The sequence below is a fragment of the Micropterus dolomieu genome, linkage group LG17 (assembly GCF_021292245.1).
Source record: "Micropterus dolomieu isolate WLL.071019.BEF.003 ecotype Adirondacks linkage group LG17, ASM2129224v1, whole genome shotgun sequence".
In the NCBI taxonomy this organism is placed as follows: domain Eukaryota; kingdom Metazoa; phylum Chordata; class Actinopteri; order Centrarchiformes; family Centrarchidae; genus Micropterus; species Micropterus dolomieu.
Window position 1 is genome coordinate 31,461,206 of NC_060166.1, and position 23,867 is coordinate 31,485,072.

At 38.2% G+C, this 23,867-nt stretch overlaps 2 protein-coding genes and 1 long non-coding RNA gene across 5 annotated transcripts in view; 2 read left to right on the forward strand and 1 right to left on the reverse strand.

The window, feature by feature from the left end:
* Positions 1-825: 825 nt before the first annotated feature.
* Positions 826-12,647, forward strand: LOC123985970 (prolylcarboxypeptidase (angiotensinase C)). 3 transcript variants are annotated; one of them, XM_046073999.1, is made up of 10 exons: positions 1,948-2,080; positions 2,569-2,645; positions 5,436-5,576; positions 5,668-5,769; positions 5,997-6,178; positions 6,708-6,865; positions 7,838-8,010; positions 9,836-10,003; positions 10,097-10,284; positions 11,145-12,647. In XM_046073999.1, the coding sequence occupies exons 4-10, from the start codon at positions 5,674-5,676 to the stop codon at positions 11,365-11,367; spliced, it is 1,188 nt and encodes a 395-aa protein (XP_045929955.1). In that variant the 5' UTR covers positions 1,948-2,080; positions 2,569-2,645; positions 5,436-5,576; positions 5,668-5,673; the 3' UTR covers positions 11,368-12,647. The 3 variants fall into 3 exon arrangements, with proteins under 3 accessions (XP_045929953.1, XP_045929955.1, XP_045929954.1); XM_046073997.1 differs by lacking the exon at positions 2,569-2,645 and having other exon boundaries at positions 826-2,080; XM_046073998.1 differs by lacking the exons at positions 1,948-2,080; positions 2,569-2,645 and adding an exon at positions 2,654-2,889.
* LOC123985972 overlaps positions 10,821-23,867 on the reverse strand; it is a 16,616-nt gene continuing 3,569 nt past the window's right edge. The window contains exon 4 of the long non-coding RNA XR_006828781.1: positions 10,821-11,370. This is a non-coding gene — a long non-coding RNA (uncharacterized LOC123985972). The remainder of the gene's footprint in view (positions 11,371-23,867) is intronic.
* LOC123985971 (protein FAM181B) lies at positions 15,358-17,352 on the forward strand. The gene is given in 3 exon segments (XM_046074000.1): positions 15,358-15,389; positions 15,391-15,456; positions 15,458-17,352. Coding segments are annotated over 3 exon segments (1,224 nt in total). The 3' UTR covers positions 16,584-17,352.

The following is a 23,867-nucleotide window of genomic DNA, read 5'->3' on the forward strand; positions in this document are numbered from 1 at the left end:
TTGGCTAGTACTCATTGCCTCTGCTGATTGGTTGGTTAAGGGTTCAGCCAATCAGACAGAGTAGAGGGCGAGTGGGGGTCAGGTATATATTACATATTTATATATTTACCTATATATTATACCAGGGACGTGCACAGGAATTTTGAAGGGCAGTTGCTCTGACCTGAAAAAAGGCACCCCCCCCAAAAAAAACAAACAAAAAAACATGGGCTATATGAAGGACTTTTTTTATTAAAAAATATACAAAAAGTAAAAACACTTAAATACAGCACTCAATAACCTAAACTACTATTAATAACAAAACAGAAAAACATGACTCGAGTCATGAAAAAAGAGTTCCTTATATTATTGTTTATTGTTTTTTTTAATCATTATTATTATTTTTTTCCTTTTTTTTTTTTATTTGAAAATAAATAATCTAGATTGAATTGACAGATGGGGAAAACTCGCTTCTAATAAAATATTAAATAAAAAAACGCTTAGATTTCGGAAAAAAATACAATCCTTTTTTAACCTTTTGGCTTCCCGTACATTCAGTTGCGCTTCTAGCTCGTATTCACTTCTGTTGGTACGTATCACGTATGGTAACTGGGCAAAACTACGCATGATTTGTTGTAGTATGATTGCATAAAGGAAGGAAACAGGAATTCCGGTAGGAAACAGAATCGACTGACGTGCAGGCAGCGCTGCAGCAGTGCAGCCACTTAAACAGAGTTTGCCCTTCCCCTACTGACTTTCACTTTCGGTGCCCGAATGGAAGTGAATGAGGCTTTGCGATCGCGATTATTTTTTTATTTTATTTTTTTTTCTCGGAAGGGCGAGTCGGAAGGGCAACTTGAGTCAGGAAAGGCAAACGGGCAGTTGCCCGGGCAACCAGAGCAACCCCCCTGTGCACGTCCCTGTATTATACTAAACTAAATTGAATATGCGATTCCTCACTTAGAATTTTAAATACACAGGAAAACCTCATCGCCACCTAGAATACATACAGATGAAAGACTAATCAATGTTAATCATAAATATTAATGAAAAATATTTTTAAAAAACACGACTGTAATATGTGTAATATATACTTACTTTGTCTTGAGTATGTTTACAAGTGTTTTCTGCCCTCTAGTGGTTACAGTGAGTTACTGCAATAACAATAACAGATCAATACAGATATGACAGAATACCAATACTTCCGGTACAAACTTTCAAAAGTAAAACGTCCAATAAAGACGCTATGTCAACCATATCAACAGTTTCCAGGATTAATTAACGTTGGAAGAACAACTTTTATCGACAGTAAGAATATTACACACTCATAATACAACTATTAGTCCACTAGTGCCAACCATCACGGCTGAGTATAGTAACATTTCCGGTATATGCTTTCAAAATAAAACCTTAACATTATAAAGACGTCTAGACAATAGTACACAACTGGGATCTTTACACTCAAATGAAGCAAACCCTCGTTCGTGGTTGCGTGATTTCGGCTTGTTAAAGCGAAGCATCAATACATGTTTCCGGTGTACTTCTGCCTTGAGAGACAGCTAACGTTAGTAACATCAACATGCACATGTGCAACTCATTCTCCCGTCAACCCTTGCGAGCGTTACAGTAGGAAGTTAGGAACCATCTGCTGTCTGCTAGCCGGCTACAGGTAAATTAAAGTTGTTAAAATGTTGGGATAACGGTGAACCTGATGTTGCGTGTGCAACCGCGGGCCGCCTCTGCATTGCTGCAAAATTAGGCCACACGCTGTCTGACAACACCTCTCCGGATTTGCTTACAGGCGAGTCTCACTTCCTCTCTTTTACGGGACAGGTCTCCTCTTCTCAGTGCAAGATCATGCGACCTCATGATCAAGTGCTGACGATCATTTTGTTGTGAGCAGTGTTTGACAATAGCAGCAATGAAGGCTGGAGTCAGGACGGAGGTTTTGAAGAGAGCTGCAGCTACCTGCATCCTAACGTTGGGTCTCGGCTGTTTACACGTGATCGCCCTCAAATCACAACTTTTTACCAGGATTGGTGGGTTACCTTACTCAACCGAGACCCCCATCAGCTATGAAACATTTTATTTTGACCAGAAGGTGAGTTTAAAATGTCTCTTAATTTGTTTAAAACTCCCCCACTTGTCTCTGAAAACTGTATTTTACAGATATGTTTCATACATACTTTCACACTGGTTTCTTCCTCTTTTACTTCTTTCTCTTTCACTTCACTTTTAAATGTTTGATTTGCATCATAAGGGCTGAATTTAGAAGAGTAATAATCAAAATAAATAGAAACGTTTCCCATATTTTGCCTGAAACATCTTGTGATGTAAAATAATACAGTAAACTATGATCAGACTGGTGTTATAATGACAAAAGCATAAAACAATGTTTTCTTAAAATATAACTGATTATATTATGTGATTATTACAGGCTCATCAGAGTTTGCTCACCTTTTTATTTACCACTGTATTACTTGGCTTCATTGTTTGCAGTTTACTAATTCCTGCACCACTTGCTCTTTCTAAAAATTGAAATGCACTTAATTCTGTAGTAATTCTGTTGTTCATGTGTTGTGTCTGCAGACAATAGGTGTTTCCCTCTGTCTTCCTGTAGTGAAGGGAAAACCATCACAATTGGCTCTATTCCTGCCAGCAGAACTGTAACTATCCCTCTTGGCTTCCTGCCTAAAACGGTCTCCAGGGCTCAGTGAATCTGAAACATTTTACCTCATGGGGGGTTGAGAGATCTTCATTCAGCCTTTACATTTTCCATTTACTGTTACTTCATGGAGAATCACATGTGGAGTGTGCATCACATTTAGTGACTTGTGAACCTGACTCATACAATCACAAGTCTGAACTTTTTATCTAATTTACTCTCCTATTCCTGCAACGTTGTGAAAGGTAAACTTAGCCACGTTACACACATTTAAGGGATGACGTGTCATTTTGGTGTAAAGAAGAATAATTGTTTAGTAACATACACATTTTATTGAGAGGAGGTCATTCTTTACCTTCATCTATTAGCTTTTTGATTTTCATCTATGGTACTATACACACACACCACCTACCATGACTGTAAACAGTGCTCAGTGGTAACCACAGGTCGTGATGGTGCATTCAGATAATAAGGTGCTCAGTAAACTGGTATATCTCTTCACAAGTTGATAGTGCTAGGGTCTAAAATGTTCGGCTCACTGAGAACTGAAATATGAAATTAAGTAACACAATTTTCCTTTGTCCTGTATTTTCGTTGTTTTGCCTCTGTGTGCTTCACAATGGTATGAGATTTTCACAGTAAGATAACATCTCAGTATTACACAATTATTATTATTAAAACAGAAGTGTGTTTTGGTTAAACAAATGCTTTATTATAATTTAAAAAATATTATGACCTGACAGACAACGAATTTGACATAAACATGAAAAATATTTTTTTAACACTAATACAGTCTTAGATTATGATAAATGAAATGTCTTTGTGTTTTTGACTTTTGGTCAGAGAAAACAATAAAGAAAGTAATCATCCGATGAACTGAAAATTACTGTTAGTTATAGTCCTAAGTATTTACATACTGTTTGTAGTGTGTATGAACAGTATTTGGATTAGGGGACAATACTGCACACCTGGTCCAACCCACGGCATCCTGCCTAATTAGCCACATTGACACGAAGATAAAGACCATTTCCTCCCTTCTGACACCCATTGTCTTGTCTTATGTTTTTTTGGCCCATCATCAATAAATTGGATGCTCCTTCTTGACTAAGTACAACAAATAAAATCACTTTTATCCACATTTCATTACCAGTAGCAAGTCTGCTGTTTAAACAAAAGAATCATCAATCATGCAGCCTTTTTCTACACTCTCTGTAGGACAGGCTGCTGTGAGGAGAGCACCAAGTGATCAAGCAGTTGTCCAGAGGAAATCCTCTTGACTGCATTTTACCTCCAGACAATGAATGGAAGTGTCCTTTAGGATCCTTGATGTGCTTTGGTTGTTTCCCTCATGTCTCTATTTGCTTGATTGTAATGCAACAGATGTAGTCTCTTTTCTTGTAGAATAGTTAAAGTACTAGTTCAGTAGTTGGACAGTATGTGAATTGAATTTTAATTGAAACAAACTGCTCAAGGCCTGCCTGCAGTAACCACATGGTGGCACTACTTATCAGGGTGTGGATTTGTTATGAAACCAATCTCATAGGTTTAGTGATGTGAATACTGAGTGGGTGCAAGTGATACAGTACTCACCAGGGGTCCTGTTGGTGAAGCACTTTATATATCCAACCATTTTAGCTTTAGTATTTTTTTTTTTTTTTAAGAAATAATTTGTTTGTGTTGCAAGAGAATTTGGCTTTCAGTAATTCAACTATCAAAATCATTTACCATTTGAAAACCCTGGTATCAATAAAAAAAAGTGATATCTAAACAAATTAAGACATAAACCAACTTAAATGCTTTCATAAAATTCTAACATTACACTTTGGATGACTAACACCACGGAAACTTATTTTGCTGCCGGACTGCCGAAGTTTTCCTTTAAGCGCTCTCATGGTCCCCTCACACTCAAAAGCACTGCCAAGTGCTAAGGAGTCGAGGCTTGAATGAACACATTGAGGCCCCAGAATCTTTTTGCTGTCATTGGCTCATAAAATTGCTGCCTCCTTTGTATCCACCGAGGAGGGAAGTGAGTGAGCAGGGGGAAAAAACACTACAAAAACATTTTGTATTAAGTGTTGGGACTGTTTCAAGGGCTGGACATCTCAGCAGCATCATGGGGTTGTCTTCTCTGTGAAGTCATTGGTTACTTTCTGCTTTTGTTTGATAAAGAATACAGGAAAAATAGTTGAAAGTGGAAGATGCCCCAGAATCCCTGAGGTTTGATGAAATGAATCTCAGAGCTCATCTAAAGTGGAACTAATGTGGCATCCCTTAAACTGGCTCTAACATTTTTTAATACAAATTGGGGCTAATTACCCTAGGATCCAACTCATTTCACAACACCATGGTTGGCACATGGCCAGGTATCCAGCTCAGAGCAGTTTATGTGGACTGGACTGATGCATAGATTTTGATCGATTCAATATTGCCACATTAGGTTTCTGTCAACAAGGGGGACAGTGCATGAGACAATGTCAGATCTTACTGATGCCACTGGCTCTGATTTTGTTAAACATTTGTTCAACTGCGTTATGTTACAACAGGAGATAGCTTTGTGGGTCAAATCAAGACCAGTCTAATTTGCACTTTGAATGCTAATCAATAGTTACATTACTTACTTACATTCTTGCTCGTCATCAGCATAAATGTGTAAAATAAAGATTTAAATACATTAAATCAACGTCTCTTTGACACATTGTCAACAAAAGCTAAATCTTAAAAGCTTTATTTTGCGGAATAACAATACCATTTGTGTTTTTGGGTTATCAGTTTATTCAAATTTTTGTTACAGATTGATCATTTTGGATTCCTAGAGGATGGCACCTTCAAACAGAGGTACCTTGTGGCTGACAAACACTGGCAGCAGCCTGGAGGACCTATTTTGTTCTACACTGGCAATGAAGGAGACATCACCTGGTTCTGCAACAATACTGTAAATATCCCTATATCCCAATATCTGTTACCTTGTATATACACTGCACATAATCCTCAGTCTAATTGAACTGTCATTGTTTTCTCTGCAGGGCTTCATGTGGGAAATTGCAGAGGAATTGGGTGCCATGCTGGTTTTTGCAGAACATCGTTACTATGGAGAGTCCCTGCCATTTGGACAAGATTCTTACAGTGTAAGTGAAGATGCAGTGTTACACTTGGAGTACACCAAAGTCTGATTAAATATGTTTCATTACATGTTTTTTTGTTTCTTATGCCCCAAACCAATAGGAAATCTTAAAGCTGTTAGAACATTACTTGCCAAAATAAATTTCATTCTCAGTGCCAGTAAATAATTTTCCGTATGTGTATTATTGTTTTGCACTCTTAATTTACAACAATACTTGTCATTTGCTTGCAGGATAGCAAACACCTCAACTACCTCACCTCAGAGCAAGCCCTGGCAGATTTTGCAGTGCTGATTCAGAACCTGAAAAGTACTTTACCCGGAGCTCAGCACAGCCCTGTTATCGCTGTCGGAGGATCCTATGGAGGGATGCTCTCTGCCTGGTTCAGGATGAAATACCCCAATATAGTTGTTGGGTAAGATATGAGTGTAGCTGTGGGGACATTGGGGTTGGACTTCCCCAAAGATGCACCAAGAAAATTTGCATGTTTCCAGCTCCAAACAGTAGCAGGAGGTGAAGGAAATTTTTCAGCTTCATTACCTAGGAATCCAGTATCAGGGATCATGTTTACCTAACTGACTGGTCTTTGGTCATTTCACGATTCAGCAATCTATTGCTTCTATAGGCCTACAGCCTTTGTAATCAATATTCTTCCCCATCAAAATGTGACACATATTACATTCAAGCTAGGATTGGCACTGTTGGAGAAACTAGCAAGAGACAACTAGATTTTGAAAGTATCCAACTAAAAAAATCCCCCCAGACACAGATACCAGATTTTTTTCTGTTGCTATTGATGTAAATAGAATTTCAACAAATAAAACAAAAAATTGCTTCTGAAAGAAATTGCCTTCCCTAGCCTTAAGATTACCCAGGATTATGGATGTCTAGTGTGTGATAATGAGAGAAAAGTAGAAATGGTTTTGCTTCTAATTGTATTTCAGAGCTCTGGCATCCTCCGCACCAATATGGCAGTTTCGTGATATGGTGCCATGTGGGGACTTCTACAAAATAGTAACACAGGACTTTGCCAGAAGTGGGTATAACTGTGACGCAAACATCAGAGAGTCTTGGAAGGCTATTAATAATGTCTCTTCCACTGGTAAGTCATATAGTCATGATGTATTTTAATGATTCAGAATAATAAATTAACCATGTTTAATCTTATCTATGAGAAAGGCTTTAATTTAATTTCTACCTGTTTGTCCTTATGGTCCACATGTGTGAATTTGATGAACTGACTAAAGTCTAAAATCAGACAGCTATTCCTAAAACTTTGGGTATAAAGTCTGGCTCCTCTCCGCGGATGACACATTGTATTGAATAGAAAAATTGCAAAACAGATTATGTGGATCCATTACATTTACAACCTGCAATCTAAGTTTATTACTATTCTGCTTAGATATGAATAAGAATGTGTGTCTTTACAGGATGTGTCTTTTCACAATCCTAAACTGTAGGAATAACCTTTATTGAAACAAGTGGTTCTTTTTATTCAGTCACAACATCATTGGTAATAGTACACCAATAAAAAGGTTCATACCACTTTCTAACAAGGTCCCCCATTTAAAGGGTTTATAAGCTTTAATATGTTTTAATCATTTGCCAATGTAGGTCTAAGATATCAATAAGGACGAAAATCAAGTTGCCAGGTTAGAGATAATCCACCTCCTGCATAACACTTTTTGTCTTTTTAGTTACCTCTTAAATAAAGTGTTACACTTAATACATTAAGTTAATACATTAATGTTAATAAATTGTTACTAAATTAATTCTGAAAAACACTGAAAAGATAGAACATAGAATAATGGTTATTTTATTAGCATTTACCAGCTAAAGCTATTATAAGGTTTAAGACATAAGTCTCCCATGGGAGCTGTAGTTGTTAAATACTAGCAAAATGACTATTGGTTTATCTTGGTTAAAATGCCAATATCATTGGTTAGTAGCCAGTAGTGTAGTAGATACAAGATACAGTAGTAGACATGCATTATTAAAATGGACAGTGCAGTTCTCATTAAAAAGGAATCACTATTGTAATGACATTTAATATTTTTTGCTCTGTTTTGACAAGCATCTGGTCGTCAGTGGCTGTCAGAAGAATTCAGTTTATGCGCCCCTCTTAAAAGCAAATATAGTGCTGTCGGCTTCAAGAACTGGCTTCAGGAGACTTGGGTGAATCTGGCTATGGTGGACTATCCCTATGAAGCTAATTTTCTCCAGCCACTTCCTCGCTGGCCGATCCAGGTACAAACAGCCACATGTAAAATACCGTATCGAAGATTCATTATGAACTAAAAAAAAGTGATTCAATAAAATATAAAGTTCTAGTTTAACTGACTCACTAAATATTTTTTACTTTTTTTACAACTTTAAATTTTATTTGTCTTTGGTAAGCACCTGATTTAGCCTGACATCCTGTCCTTAATTGAAATGAATGTGTGATTCAGCCGATTGTGTTACAAGTGTTTGTTGTGGTCTTCCAAGCTTTTGTTCACAACAGCTGTCAATTAACTTCATTCATAATAACTTCATTAATATTCATAAGGATCTAGTTTCTTTTAGATTTTAAGTATTCTTTAGATGAGGAGCTACAAGTAAGCCACCATTCTTTTCTTTTCTCGTACCAATGGTCCTTTCATTTGCACACTCCGTCAGATCTCTGAGGTGTTCCTCTTAGGACGCTCACATGGCACCACAGAAAGAGGACATTTGCCCAGAGCAGCTCATGAGGCCATTAAAACAAAGGTTCTCCACTCTCATTTGAATGAGACTGTAACAAATACTTCACTAGACACATTTAGATGTGAACGCTTAATCACATAACTTGCCAAAATAGAAAAGAAAATGAAATGAAAAAAAAAAAGTTAAAATGTTTTTTTAAATCTCTTTCCTGTTGTCAACATTACAAAACATCCTTTGTTTTCATGTAGAAAAGCTTGTGACAGTACAGTGGCTGTTTTGTGGAGGCTAATTGACTTGGGTGCAGTGTATTCCACCAGTAACCTTGGCATGTCACGTGACTAAACCAAGTTTTGCTATTGACCCTGACTCTGCTTGGTGTTTCAACACCCATCTGAGTACCACATGCAGGAGTCTCGCACTAACTAACTTTTACTAGTGTAATACATTTTTTGTTTTCTTATTTGTTTAGCATTTAGCCACCAAATAAATCCAGGGGCTCCATGTAAGGTGAAATAAACACTAAATGGTCATTTTGAGTTTTTTGGCTCCTTGCCTTTAATGTATGCGACCCCTATGGGTGGTTTAAGCGGTTTAGGCAGTGGGTGCAAAGAGGAGCTTTTTTAATGACAAAGCTAATGTGATTATCTGAGTGAGTGTGAGAACGGGGTATTGAGGGCTTAGAGGAGGGAAATCTGTTGGCAGAGATGAATGTATAAGCCTAATCCTATCTGAAAAGTAAGGAGAAGATGCTTTGGAGCAATTGCAGTGTTTTTTTTCACGGTATAAATCTTTGGTTGGACATGTCTGTGGCCCTCCTCATCCATCGACCACCAACTCCTCCCCAGTGCACAGACAAAAGCCTTAGTAACAGACTCCACACTAGCACAGCTCCCCTCCAACCTCTAAACAAGAAAGCCCAGTTTCTCTGCCTCACAAAGAGTACAGAACAACAGCCACAGCCAACTCTGCTGCTGCAACCATAACAACACGCAGCGAAATTAAACAAAAGCTGAAACTCAAATATTTATCATCCATGCTATTAATTCTGAGAAATCAACCGTGGTCACACAAAACAAAAGTAGTAAGGAGAGCAAAAGCTTTAAATTTAAATCATTTAAATCATTGTCTTTAAGTAAATGGATGTTTTTTTCCTCTCATGCCAAGATTAGAGCTATAAATTCAAGTTCATTCCAGGGAATTTCATATGCAAATCAGGCGCCACCACTTTTTTATGTGGAAAAACACTTTTGGGGCCACAAGAAAGCAATCTTCTTGTCTTGTAAACAACACAGATGAAAAGAGCATTAACAGCTTGCCTAAACTAATGTAATCACAAACTTTCTAGTTAATTCTTATGTGTTGCTTGATAATGTGTTATAATTTCAAGGTGGTGTGCAAGTATCTTGCTTTCGATTCCACTGTGTCTGACTACGAGCTGCTGCATGGTGTCTCCCAAGCAGCGAAGGTCTACTACAACTACACCGGAAGCTCTTCCTGTCTCAACACATCTCAGACAGCAACCGGCAGCCTTGGTTTTCTCGGCTGGTATTACCAGGTGCAGTAACATCCTGGATAAATCGCTGCACAGATGTGTCAGTGGGCAGCTTTACCTGTCACAATGAATACGTGTTCAATCCCTCATCCCCAGGCCTGCACAGAGATGGTGATGCCCATGTGCACAGATGGGGTCCAGGACATGTTTGAACCTGAGGAGTGGAACCTCCAGGCCTTCTCTGATGAGTGTAACGCCATTTTTGGTGTCAGGCCACGAGCTGACTGGGCAGGCACAGTCTACGGGGGAAAAGACATCGCCTCTCAAAGCAACATCATCTTCAGGTAAACATTGCTTGTAAACTGCCAGGCTTAAACAGAAGGTTCCCTGTGTTTAGTGCAGTGAGAGCAATTCAAGTTTTGATTTTGACTGGCTTTTATAGCAGGCAAATTAAGAGTACCCACCTGGGTAGCCACAGGAAGCAGACAGAAGTATGAAAATGATGTAGCTCAATCACAAACACGCAGGTGGGTCATATTAGGCTAACACCAATTTGCAGCTTTTGTCAAGCTATAAAAAGGTCTAGCAATCAGATATTAATATGTGAGTTTTCAAAGCAACTCAAATAAATTGTTTAAAATCACAACACGTGCCAATCATTAAAAACAGTACAGAGAAAAATTACCAGCATATTTAATTAGCCAATGTGGGGGGGTTTAAAGATAATAGTACAACCTATGAAGACTCATTTTTGTAGCAGTGGTAGTTTTTTCTCTTAGTGTTTTATTATTTTGTGTAAAACATTTTCTATAGTGTTTTTACTTTTAATTCTATTTTGAATGACTGTTGCTTTATTTTTTTGTGAAGTTCTTGTCTTGAAAGGTGGTATTTATTTAAATAAACATACTTACTTACTTGCTTACGTTAACCTCTTGTAAAGTTGGCGTAGCCCAGTAGATAAATAACCATGTTGTGCTTGAAATTTGTTTTCACAGACTTTATGTGGACATATAAGACAATAACAGTTCAAAGAATGCATGCTGTGAATTCTGATGTATTGATACTAGAATGTACAAAACAATTATATGAAAAGTCACTAATGATTTTGTGTTGGTTGCTGCCACACCATGCCATAAATGAACAACCTTGTATACAAGTGTCTCATATATTTTCAGTGCACACTGTCTCTGCTGTTGTATTTCAGTAACGGAGGACTTGACCCATGGTCAGCTGGTGGAGTGACTTACAACATAACAGATTCTCTGGTATCCATTATGATTCCTGATGGAGCCCATCACTTGGACCTCCGCTACAGCAATGACAATGACCCACCCTCAGTCCGTGCAGCCCGGACGTTAGAGGTGAAGTATTTTCAAGAGTGGATCAGGCAGGCTACAAAGACACGTCAAACTGCATCAATGCCTTAGTCCCTAAAAGCAAAGCAAAATGTTACGCAACTGAGAAAGTCATTATAACCTGGACTGACTAGCTTTAATTTGTGACATGGTATTTTACAGGGTGCTGGCTCTTTCATTATGCCCAAGTTTGACCTGTTTTAATCAATGTTTTTTCTTCACATTAAATGATTTAAATATTTCAGAATCCCTCTGGATTTTAATAACAATATCATTAATCACTTGAGAGTGTTTTTTAATCTTAATCACGTAGCCATGTTCAGTGCTGTATCAGGAGTATCCAACTACAGTCTTCTTAGACCAAATGAGGACACACTATCTTTATGCCAAACTGTACATTTCCAAGGGCTTGGAGAGAGAGAGTCAGTGTTACAATCAGGAATACATTCAGAGTTATTCACATCTTAAATTTTGTACATCATTACGAATTCACACGCCTTGTTGATTAGCCATTGTGGTCATTCAGGTGTATATTTTTTTTAATATATATTGTAACATGCATCTTATCATTTGAAGACGTCTCAGGAGAAAAGCTTAGCACCAAATCTAAAGAAAATCAAGTAATATTAGACTTGATTTGTTATTGTTCACAGAATAGTGCTTCCTCGCTTTTAAGTTTTCTATTTATGTCTAATAATGGTGGTACCATTATTTAACATGCTGTCACTTCCAAGAAACATGCCTTCTAGTGAAACTGATTAAAAAGCTACAAATGATATTGTCATATAATCTTTCTAATTGTCTTTTAATCATATATGGATGTCCTGTTGTTCTGTGGAGCAGACTCTTTCTCATGTTTTAGAGAGACTGAGGCTTTTAAGTTACTTCCACCTAGCAGGAACAATTGCACGTGCTTGAGATTTAATAAAAAACCAATCGGAGGAGGCCAATAAAGTAAGTGGTGGGAGGTTATTGCAGCTATGCCTGCTGACCTCACCCCTGTGGACCAACCTGTGGGATTCCCCCTGGCACGCATTCATTCACTGCCTCCATTAAAGGTTTAAACTGAGGCACCAGAGCAGCCCATAGAGCCTGGTTTGTTCCCCCCTGCTAGTAATATTATTAATACAACTCCTGGGGTGCCAGAGGGGTTGAGAAGGGTTGATGGAAGGTTAAGAGTGAGGCAGTGAGTGGATGCAGGACTCGGCAGGGACTAAGAAGTCTTTTGTAGTTCGCCATGAAGTCACTGTTATGTTTCTTTTCTTTTTTTCTTTTTTTAATGTCAAACTAAAACTGCCAACTCAACTGTCATGAAAACACTGAAATTAAAACACTTTAACTGGCAATGAAAACGGATTCTTGCTTTGTAATTTTCTTTGAACTATTCTGGCCAATTCTTTTTCTCCCCCTCTTGTTTTAAAGTAAAAGTTCCTGACATGACATGACTTTGTGAAGCAGATGGGGAACATGTCCTGTGCTGGTATGTGGTTTGATTTTCTACCAGGAGACACAAAGCCTGACTTCTCAACATTTTGTCACAGGCTTGACTGGATTTCAGACACCCTAGTAGAAAGAAACATAGCTAAACATGGGGGAGGACGGGGTCTCCGCCACTAAATGCCGTCCTTAAACTTTTCTCAGGACTTTGAGAGGTCATTAATTTTGCTAGCCTTTTCTCAGTCTCTGACACTGGCCATCAATCAAAGGTGTTATTAGTATTCGCTCAACCCCAAACTCTGAGTATGTCCCTGCTCAAACAAGGACCACACACTAGTAGGAAGAGATTAAGCCTGTGTGTGTCACATCACGTTGCACTGAGCACCCTGCTCCTTTGGGGTTGGGTGCTGCTGAATAAGTAAATTCTCAGGGACAGAGGGCGTGCTGGTAATGTTTAACAATATCTCAACAAATCTGTGTACTTAACTTGCTGGTTGTGGGGAAAAGGCACAGCAGATTACTAATAATTTTCTCCAAATTTAAATTCCCCAAAGGTCCCATCATAATAAGTTTTTGAAAATTCAGTCCATAGTTGAACTCTGTGATTAACGCTAACATAAACACTGATCCATAATAGTCATTTTTAAAAATTATTTAACAATTAACCTCACACATAATTTCATGAGAGTGGAAACAAGTCAAAAGCTCCTCCGTTGTGCTCTCAGTTAATATATTTTTTCTGAGCTGGTCTGCCCATCCCCTCTCACCCTCTCAGCCTTTATGCAACAATAGAAACTTGTTTCCGGGATCTGTGCGTCAGGCTCTGTGATGTGAATGACCCACAAGCACAAAAGCCAAAGCCCCTTGACTGGAAAAAAGAGGGGATATGGCTGCCATGACTGTGATGATGTCACTTTGCCAAAATTGTGCCTCTAGCAAAGAGAGGGAGGGAAAATCACTTCAGGCAAGCGTTAAAAGCTCAGTAGGCTACTCCACTGAATTCATGAGATGTCGTGATATGGCTGCAGCTGACGTCCATTTCCTGCTATAACTGTAATGAACTGAAAGTTCTGAATTTACGAATAAATTACTGTAATGTCAGGTGAAATGATTACAACTGAATATTCTCTGAAGTTTCCCCATGTGGATGGGAGGTCTTTTGCTGCCAGTTCTATAAACAAACATAAAGATATTCTTTGTTTTGTAACCATTTGTTGCTCATAGATTTGAGGGGTTTTTTTGGATTTCTTTTCAGTCCCAGACTTGTGTTGGGCCACAGATAATTAGATCAGTGCTATCAGTTTCACTGTCCCTTTTCTCCCAAGAAATTAACATAAGAAAGACATTTTTAACAACCTCACTCCCTCACTGCTTCAGACTTTTTTTTTCATCCCTCCAACTCTTAAATGAGTCACTGCATTACTTCAACATGCACTTTTGTAAGAGAGATCTTGTTTCAGTTATTCAGTTGCAGTATCTCTATCTTAACTTAAAATAATTATAAACGAAGGTTTTATGTGATCAGATGGAGACTTATGCTTTCTCTGGTTAACAAATAGAACATATGTGCATAACGTGACGGTAAGTTACACATTTTTAGTGAACTACGTCTAACAGTACATTCACTCAAAATTCACTTGAAATTCCTCTTAAATTGGGATAAGTGCTGGCAACATAACAATCTCGCTCTTGGACACATCCTTCATTTATTCACTTCTAGCCACGAAGAAAGTTCCTGTAAATACGTTATTGTTTACAACAGAAGTTTCATACCCAGGATTTCTTAAGGTCAACATTTCTTTTAGCACACTAAGCCTGAACTGCACTTTATTCCCCTTTAATTTAACAGCTCCGGCAGCTTTTCTAGTTAAATCGACTGTTCATTATTGAGACCCATTTTACGAAGGGGCTGTGAGGTGCAATTTAATGAATCTCTGGCACAAAGCTCCCTTTCACTGCCAGGCGAAGAATAGAGGCTATTTAGACCCTGTAGGGCTTTATGTCAAAGGCAGCCCATAATAGTTGTCAGGCCAGGGCAGAAATTCCCACTGGCCTGGGAATGCACTAGAAATCAACTTTTGCCATGAGCAGATTAAGACACAAGGCAAGCAGTTGGGAAGATTCTCCCAAATAGTGGCATCTGTTTGAGCACAAAGATTTTCCCACAGAAAAGAACTCACTACTGTATGGCCTTGATTTGATAGTCAGGTTTGTTTCAGTGCCTAAAAGAACAGTAATTAGATTACAAGTTAACTTCTGTTTAGTAATCCAAACAGGAAACACATAGATAGATATGATGATTGAATAGTGGTTAAAATGTTTTGAAAAGCAAGCAGGAATAATGCCACTGATTAGTTGAGGAATTTTGTGGGATATTTAACTGTTTGTCAATGATCATGTATAACAAAAAAGGATGTTTTTAAATTTAATAGAGAGATTTTTGTTCTGCACAGCAAAAGTATTCTATCCTCAGGGTTTTCTGGTCACTGTTACAGTAATAACCTCCAGTTTCATGAAAGAGTTTTTGGTTCAGAGCACACGCAAACAGTTAAACTACAGGGGGATAGATCTAACAGAGGTTATTGTCTTCAACTCAGCAGGGAATTTCAGACAAATCCCTCTTAGATGCAGGTGGTCAGGCACAAGCAAAGAGTTAAGTCCTGCGGTCTCTTTGCCCCTCCTCTTTGATGTTCTGACATCATTAGTCCAGCCCCCTGAAAGATCTCTTTTCCTCAGAGCCCGTCACTTGTACTCTGGAATGTTTACAGGAACTTCATGAGCAGCATCAGGACCAAGCGTTTGGCAGAGGAAAAAAGACATGCACTGAAGAAACTTTTGGTTCAGGGATCATAGCAGACGCCACAGGTGTAGCCGCTGGGCTCAACAGAGTAATGGCTGTTCAGACTGCAATCATGAACCCTCAGTTCATGAATTTCTGCTTCCCTGGCTCTGTGATGGAGTACGATGTGGAGAAAAGTCTAGATGGGAGTCTCCTCGGCGAGGCAGAAAATGATGAGGACTACAAAGAGACCACTAGAGACTTGCTGAGCTTCATAGACTCAGCCTCCAGCAATATCAAGCTGGCTCTGGACAAGCCAGTGAAATCCAAGAGGAAAGTGAACCACAGGAAGTACCTACAGAAGCAGATCAAAAGGTGCACAGGCATTATAACACCAGGAAACATAGCAGAAGCCACGGTTAAAAGACAGGGTACCCCCCTGGCTCAGACCAGTCCTTTGCAGAGCAAAACTCTACCTAAGCGTGATGGGGTCCAGGCCAACTTACAGAGCAAGAGCTTGGCAGCCCTCTTCAGCCCTGTGAAAGATATAAGGGGTGAAAAAGCCAAGAAACCACCCCTGAGGCATCGCAATCTGCCCCCCTCTTTCTTTATGGAGCCTGCCAACTGCTCCAAAGTCAGTTCCACATCTGGGATGACGCTAAAGGACTTGGAACGAGGCAATCCTGAGGCTGCAGAGTTCTTCGAGCTCTTGGGGCCTGAGTACAGCAACATGGTGAGTGACCAGGACCTTTATCAAAACATGCCTCTCCGGGTGCAGCAAGAGATGGGAGGCCCGGATCCTGCTTCCTATGATGCTCACAATTTAGTTGGTGGTCTCCTTTACTCTGAGCCCTGGACTAGCTGCTCAGGACCCTCTAAGAAACTAGGGGGGAGCCTGCGTACAAGTCCAGCTCAGCCTCCTGTCTACTGTCCCTCTGAGGCTGCTGGGCCCATAGAGGACAATGCACTGTGCACTTTGGCCTTCCCGAACTTCTTCACAGACTGCTCCATACCTCAGGTCACTTATGATTTAAGTGGTGGTTATAACAGAGCTAATTATTCATCTCTATGAGAAATGAAATTCTGTTGTTAGAAGTTCTGGCAAAAGCAGAAAAAATACTGTGACAAGTTTAACAATAGTCCAAGAGAGATTGATATTACTGTATCTTATTTGTTTATCGGTTGTGGAAGAAATATTGCAGCTTGCTAAATTACATTTTGTATCATCTCCTCTCAACAACAATGTTTGTCATTATCCAGAGAGAAACAAGGAACTTAAAATGTTTTCTGTCATAGTAAATGTTCACAGTTTTTCAAATAATTGGATACCATGTATTTTTCAACATCCTAGTTTCATTTACTACACTGTTCAGTTTAATGGTAACTTGTTTCACATGCAGATATGTTTTTCCTCATCTCAGGCAATTTCTAATGACTAATTCTAATTCTGATTGAAAATACATCGGATTTTGGGTATGCTTCAGTTTTGCCACCAGAGTATGGTAGTCTGTTCATTTGGATGTATCCTATTCATTTGGGAATTTGATAATAAAGACATTTGATTCCATCATTTTCATATTTTACAAAAAGAAAACCTACAAGCTGCAGAAATAGCTGTTGGTTTAGTCCACTAAACATTACTTATTGCTAGAAAATTATATTATAGAACATTTGACAAAACATGCTGCAACAATCTCTCAGCGAGGCACTTTCTCATTCCAGTTCCAGTAACAGTCATCATGTAGAGATGTAGAGGGGGAAACTCAACAATTACAGTAATGTGTTATGCCATGTTTGTTTTACAACATTTTACAGCTCAAAAATGATTTTCAGCTGGCAGATTTACAATGTGTATCCATTTTGTTGGAAAAGCCTTTAATGTATCTAGCTATTGTAAGAAGCCAAAATAAAGCTGGTCTTTATTACTGTAACACCAGTGTCTGTTTTTGTGTTCTTTGCTAATCATGGGTGTTGATGTGTGATTATTAGAGTACATGAGGGCAAAAACACACAAATACATTCTTGTACAGAGTTGATCTATGTTAGGTACTTTGCATGTTATGGCAACAAATATGACAATATGCAAATAAATAAATAATAAAGCGTTTGAATCTCATCTCAAAACCTATTTATTCTCAAAGGCATTTTATTGATGCTTCCTTGCCCTGATTGTTCTTGTTGGTTAAATAATTTTTGTTGTATTTATTTATTCAAATGCTTGTATCATCTTTTTGTAACTGTGAAACACTTTGTAACCCTGGGTTTGACAAGTGTTGTATCAATAAAGTTTTGCTTACTTAATATTAGAATACAGTCTGATGCAACTGTCCTGTAATAAACTATGACCAAGTTGAGTCAACACAGAAACAATAGTGCTCTCAACAACTAGCATTTACTGAAGGGCTGACATATTGCATTGTATTACATCATACAGGTGTGTCTAATTGTTCTCAGTCACAGTACTTGCATTATATAATTTATTCACTCTAATATGTATACCTTATATAATTTGGTTGAAAAGACTATATACAGTAAATACAATGCTGATTACATACTATACCAGTGTTTTTTGTTACTGTTTCATTAAAATGCAATTCCAATCAACGTTAGACAAAACAAAAAAAATCCTACCTATTCTGAAATTATCCTGTAGCAAAAATACACATGTAAAGCCCAGGAGGGAGAAATTTCTCAGTAAGTTAAGGAGTAAAACATTTGTTCTTACCATTTTACCAATTTAATCAGTTTAGCACATTGGAGAAAGAATTCAGTGCTGCAAATCCATTTAAATGTTAAATCTCCGAACATTATTACCCTTAACTACCTTGTCAAATTTTCAGCAAGCATGCTCATATTTCCACTAAAGAGCAAAGATGAAGGAGGTGTGACAATAATTTGAGTTCAACTCATACTTTTGGCATCACTCTACTGGTCGGTCCATTTGGTGGCTAAATTTCTAAATATGCTTTTTTGCATGCAATATGGCATTTTGCTAATAATTGTTGAGGATTCATTAATTTCCTGATGTTTTTAAGTTAAATTGGCTGCTGGTTTAAATTTGAAATCTCCAACCTTCTCCCAGGAGTGCTCTCCCTGGAGATTGGAGTACCATAACCATACACATTATTATCTCCCCCTGCTGGCTGTTGAAGGTTCACTAATTTACCTTCTAACACGACAGTCTTATAATGGTGCAGAACTTCTAAAGTCTACATGGTAAACTCTCAGAAATACAGTAGGTGAAAAAAATCACGTTGTATGAGACTGTGTCGAAGGTCATTCAAACTAAATCAACATTTTAGGGCCTGCAAACCTTTTGTATGTTTTGTGTAAAAGTATTAAGAACATCATGGTTGTTCCTTTTTATATCTCAATTTCAAATCAAGTCCTCAAACTTGATCTTTATCTTTTTCAAATATTTTATAAAAAACAGTTTTAGCTTTTTGGTTGAGTGAACCTGCATGATCTGTCTCAGCGCCAAACTCCTTTACATTACAGTAACATGTACGTGGTTATATTGGCATCTGAACAACACTCTTCACTCTTAACCCCATCTGAGTTGACTGGAGGTTTAAGCCTCGGTCTGTTGTTGAAGGCAAGTGCAATTTTCAGTTTCCACGATTAGTTGACATGAGGCTTACTCCCTTCCTCAAGTTCAAGAAACAATATAAAATGGCAGAGGACCACAAATATGTCTGCCAGTAACGGTATCTTCAGGTCTGCAAGCAGTTGCTCAATAAACACACTAGATGGCAATAATGTTCTATTGAAAACCCAAGGTCTACCACTCCCTATCAGACAGAACGGCACTTGTAGCTGATGTATGACATTGTATGAATTGAATCTGTTGTGAATTTAGTACGTTGGCGGGGAATGGTTACTTGGAACTATGATTTTTAATCTCTCAGTCTTTTTCACTGTCTTTTAAAATGGATTTCCACTCGGATGCTTATTCCTCTAAGCTATAATGGTGTATGTATTCATTGTAATATGTGCTCTACTTTGAAGCTAGTTGTCTGCCAAGGTTTTTTCTTACCTCCTACCAGCTGGCAATGTTTGCAGATTGGTCAACACTACTACTATGTGATATGCTAGACAAAACAATGTGTGACAATTTGCAATACAGTAAATTATACACACAGAAGTGATATGGATTTTCTGACCCTGGTTTGACACCAGCTGATACATTCAGATTAGGAAATTCTGATGGAGCCACAACTGTATCCTGTGTTGATTTATGGCACACTGGAGATCCAATGTTTGTCAAAGCGATTAACAAGATCTGTGTTGGCGTAGACCTGAATAACAAAAGCCAGATATCTAAGTAAACTAGATAATATACAGCAGATTTCCTCTGCCATGGTATGTGATGTCCTACAATGCAAAATAAAAAAAAATGTGTACACACAGATGATATAATGTGTTGCATATGCACACACCAAATGCAAACACAGGAGCGTAGTAAAAAATACAACCAGTACTGAAATGAGCTCCACTGCAGAAAAGTTAAAATGCTTTTTAGAGTGTTTTGCTTCATTATGCTACACTGGAAATTGAGTATCCATCCACGCTTGCCCTCTAACTAACCTTTCACAGCTAGTCCTCATGTCTTGTTAACACCACAGGGTCGAAGCACCGTGCCAGATGATATTCACAAGCCTTTGTAACCTCTCTCAGTGACATGCAACTCTGAGCTCAAGTCAAAGGATATTTTTTAGGGTTCAATCCCCGAATGGGCAGAACTCTTTTGAGTTTGTGTTGGATTATTATGATTATTATGATTATTATTATTATTTCAGGGTGTACCACGCTTACGCCCAATGTCAGCTGGAATTGGCTCCAGACCCTGTACGCAGGATAAGCGGTTGACGATGGATGGATGGATTATTAGTTGTCTGCTGAATTGCCTTAAATTGCCCTGAGCTGGAATGAGCTAGAAACACCAAACTTGGTACAAATGAAAATGACATGCAAGTGCTTCCACAGAAATATGAGCCCAATCAGACAGATGGTGGCGCTGTAATTAAGGCCCAAAAATGCAGCTTTGGCCACGCCTCTCACACTGTAAGTCTGATTGTTTTGAAATTTCTCACACAATCTAATTAAATGTGCTCTATTAAAAAGCGCCTTTGACCATTAAAGTCTACCATGATGGATTTTATGCTAATTAGCATAACGTGAAAAACAGTAAAAATTGCATCTACTTTTTGGATTTTGATTATCAACACCAAATGTGGGCAGCATTGCAGGACTGAGATACACATTTCTGTTACAAATGTGCAAGATTGGTCGAAAACATGGCCATGGCATCAACCAAAATATCTTCATAAAGGCCTTAACCATAATTACCTGAAACATTTCCAGAAATTTCATTTAAATTGACCACTTGGGGGCGCTACAAATTCATAAAATGGGTGTGCCAGATCACAAATTTCCTTATAATGTTGAACCACATGTTTAAACCTATTTTATCGAAATATCTGCTTGCAGCTATATTTACATGTTTGTTTTGAGGAGGGCAAATAAATGCTAACAGAACTCTCGAAGCATGGCATTACCATTATCTTTAATGAACTGCTTTGCAGGAAAAATACATATTAAAAAGGTTCATGCTTGGCTTATAAGCATGTTATAACAAGCTGATGTTATATATCAACTTGTTAGGTGTATTTGCAACAGCCTATAGGTTAACTGTGATAGCTTAGTCTTTGAGTGTATCTGTTGATATCATGGTCAATCTGCTTGAATCTTTGTCTTCAAAACTTAACATTTCTTTTGCCAACATACATGCTAATTCAATATACATTATCTGTCATAACCCAATATTGGCTGATAATTTCAGCAGTGTTTCAATGTCCAAATAGTACCTTTCTGTTATGAAGATTTCCTATGGAAATGTTATTGCATCATAAAGGGTGTTGCAGGCTGATTTCCACCTTTCCACCTGCAAGCTCTTTAAGGACTGTAAACAAAGTCAGTGCAGAAATATATTACTTCACAGCACACCCTGCATTTCTCACATCTTGCATTACAAGGCCTCAAGTAGTGATAGCAGTTAGTATCAGTGAATATTAATTCTAAATGAATAATGTATCCCTGCCTGATCCTTTTCATGTCTATGGTAGTGAGATTACCCAAAAAGACAATTTGCTTACAGCACAGTATATTTCCACTTTCCATTTAAGTCTGCATTCATTTTCAGCAGCTATGATACACTGTTTTCCTCCTCAGGGTGTTGTGGGTATGCTTGCTTACATCTGTGTGTTTTTGTCAGTGTGATAACAATTGCAAGCTGTGCAGATGACAAAAGTCTTGGCAAGATTAAAGACAATACTGTTGAAGATTTTTCATCTGCAGCAGATGCTATCCATATTGACAGACACAACTCTCTCATGCATATCGCATTAATAAATATCAGTCTAAAAGCCATTCCCTACTTAAATGACAGATTTTAATAGGTGCAGTCGCTCCTGTTATGACTTAAAGAAAGACAACTAATTTTACTTCAGCATGGTTGAATGGGCAAACCTGAGCTATTAAAAGGGTTTAGGAAAGCCAATGAAAATGTCACTATGGCAATGTTTGATTGATGTTTGAAATTGGAAGGGCCTGATGATAGACACCAATATTGTTGTTAAGGATACTGTTGTATACTAAACACAGACTACAAAACCATTCATTGAGTTGCAAGTGATATAATAAGTAATGTTAACCACTTCATTGTGGTCAGAGGAGTACATTTTTAGTTTATTTTTTATCGCATGAAGCTCTTTCACTAGGAGAAACCAATCCATCCATCCAGCCATCGATCTTTACGCTGCTTATCTAAGCCATGGTGATGCTTGGATGAGCTGAGTTTACAAGGCATGTTTTACCCAAACACCTTCCTCAGGTTCTTCTCCTCATCGGTGGCCATGCTCCATCAGAGCCACAGCTAGAAATTCTGAGCCCCCTGACAACAGCTAAAGAGAAGCTTTAACACACAGAATATCAATATCCATAAAATCATTCAGGGCCCCTGTCCAGCTCTGGGTCCCCTGAATTATTCAAGTCTCCCACCACCAAATAGTGTCTCTGTGGTCTGTACACCTCCAAATAGAGGTGACTCTGGCTTCGTACCGACGTCTGCTATTATTGATGACCCCCTCATCCTATAGCGCTATTGAAAGCATGTTGGTGAAGGTCAGAAAGAAGATCAGATAGGAAATAAAGATCATTACGTTGTGCTTCTTCATTATCTTTAAATACAGTGTTCTTATTACTGTAGCTAACGTTCCTAACTTGCAGACAAACTATGAAACCTTCTTAGCCTTCTCATAGTTTGATAGTTGCTGACCTGGATGGGACAGGTAATCTTTATCTGGGAGAGAACGACTGCCTAACATTTGGGGGTAATGACTACTTTCTGCTTCAAAATATTCAAGTTCACAATAAGACAGATGGTTAACATTAGAAGGATGACATCATCTGCAAAATAGAAGCACAGCATTATTTCTTCCCAGAAGTGAGGATGTGATTTTCTAACTTTCATAATTTCCTGAATTTTACAAACAGGAGAGAGGACATGACCTATCTGTTGGTAATCTCAGATTGCTAAACTCCTGCAGTACCTCAGGGGACATGGTCATTAGCCTTTCCAAATCCTTTAAATACATGTAGACAGCATTTGCATATTCCCATAAGCCCACTATTATCTTCATGAGGGTAGACAGCATGTCCACGTTCCATAAGAAAGGCAGAAATGTGAAGTTTAATAATTCCTTTCCCAAGTGCTTACAGATAATACAATCATGACTGATTATTTATTTACTTGTCTGTCTGCTTGTTTTGTTTCTCTGCTGTACTATACTGAACTATATATGAACTATACCAACATTGTTTTTTAGTTGACATCCTCTGCATGTCCTCTTAAACATCCTGCAAATCCCAATTAAGACTATTATTGCCATTACATAATAATGTTAAAGAAACATTTCCTTGTTTATAATCATCTTGTGAAACAAAATTAGCAGTGACACTCACTTAGCAAGCTCTGACACTTACCTTGCAGCCGTTTTCAGTTTTTATTTTCAAATGCAGTCCATTTATGGTTGTGTTCAGTACCTTAGAGCAAACAGCAAAACAAAAATCTGCATTTCATTTCCATTTACTGGCTTTAGGTAGCAACGGACTTGAGAAACAAAATTGTTGCATATTACATCTACTGAGGTCTTGATATGTATAGTCTGTCTGTGGTAATTGAATGCAGCCATGTCTGCCACTGCACACAGCATGACAGCACTTCTTTCTGTGAATTCTGCTTGTCTTCATGCAAAGTGCAAAGGTGAGTAACATCCTCACCTCAAAATAGATGTTA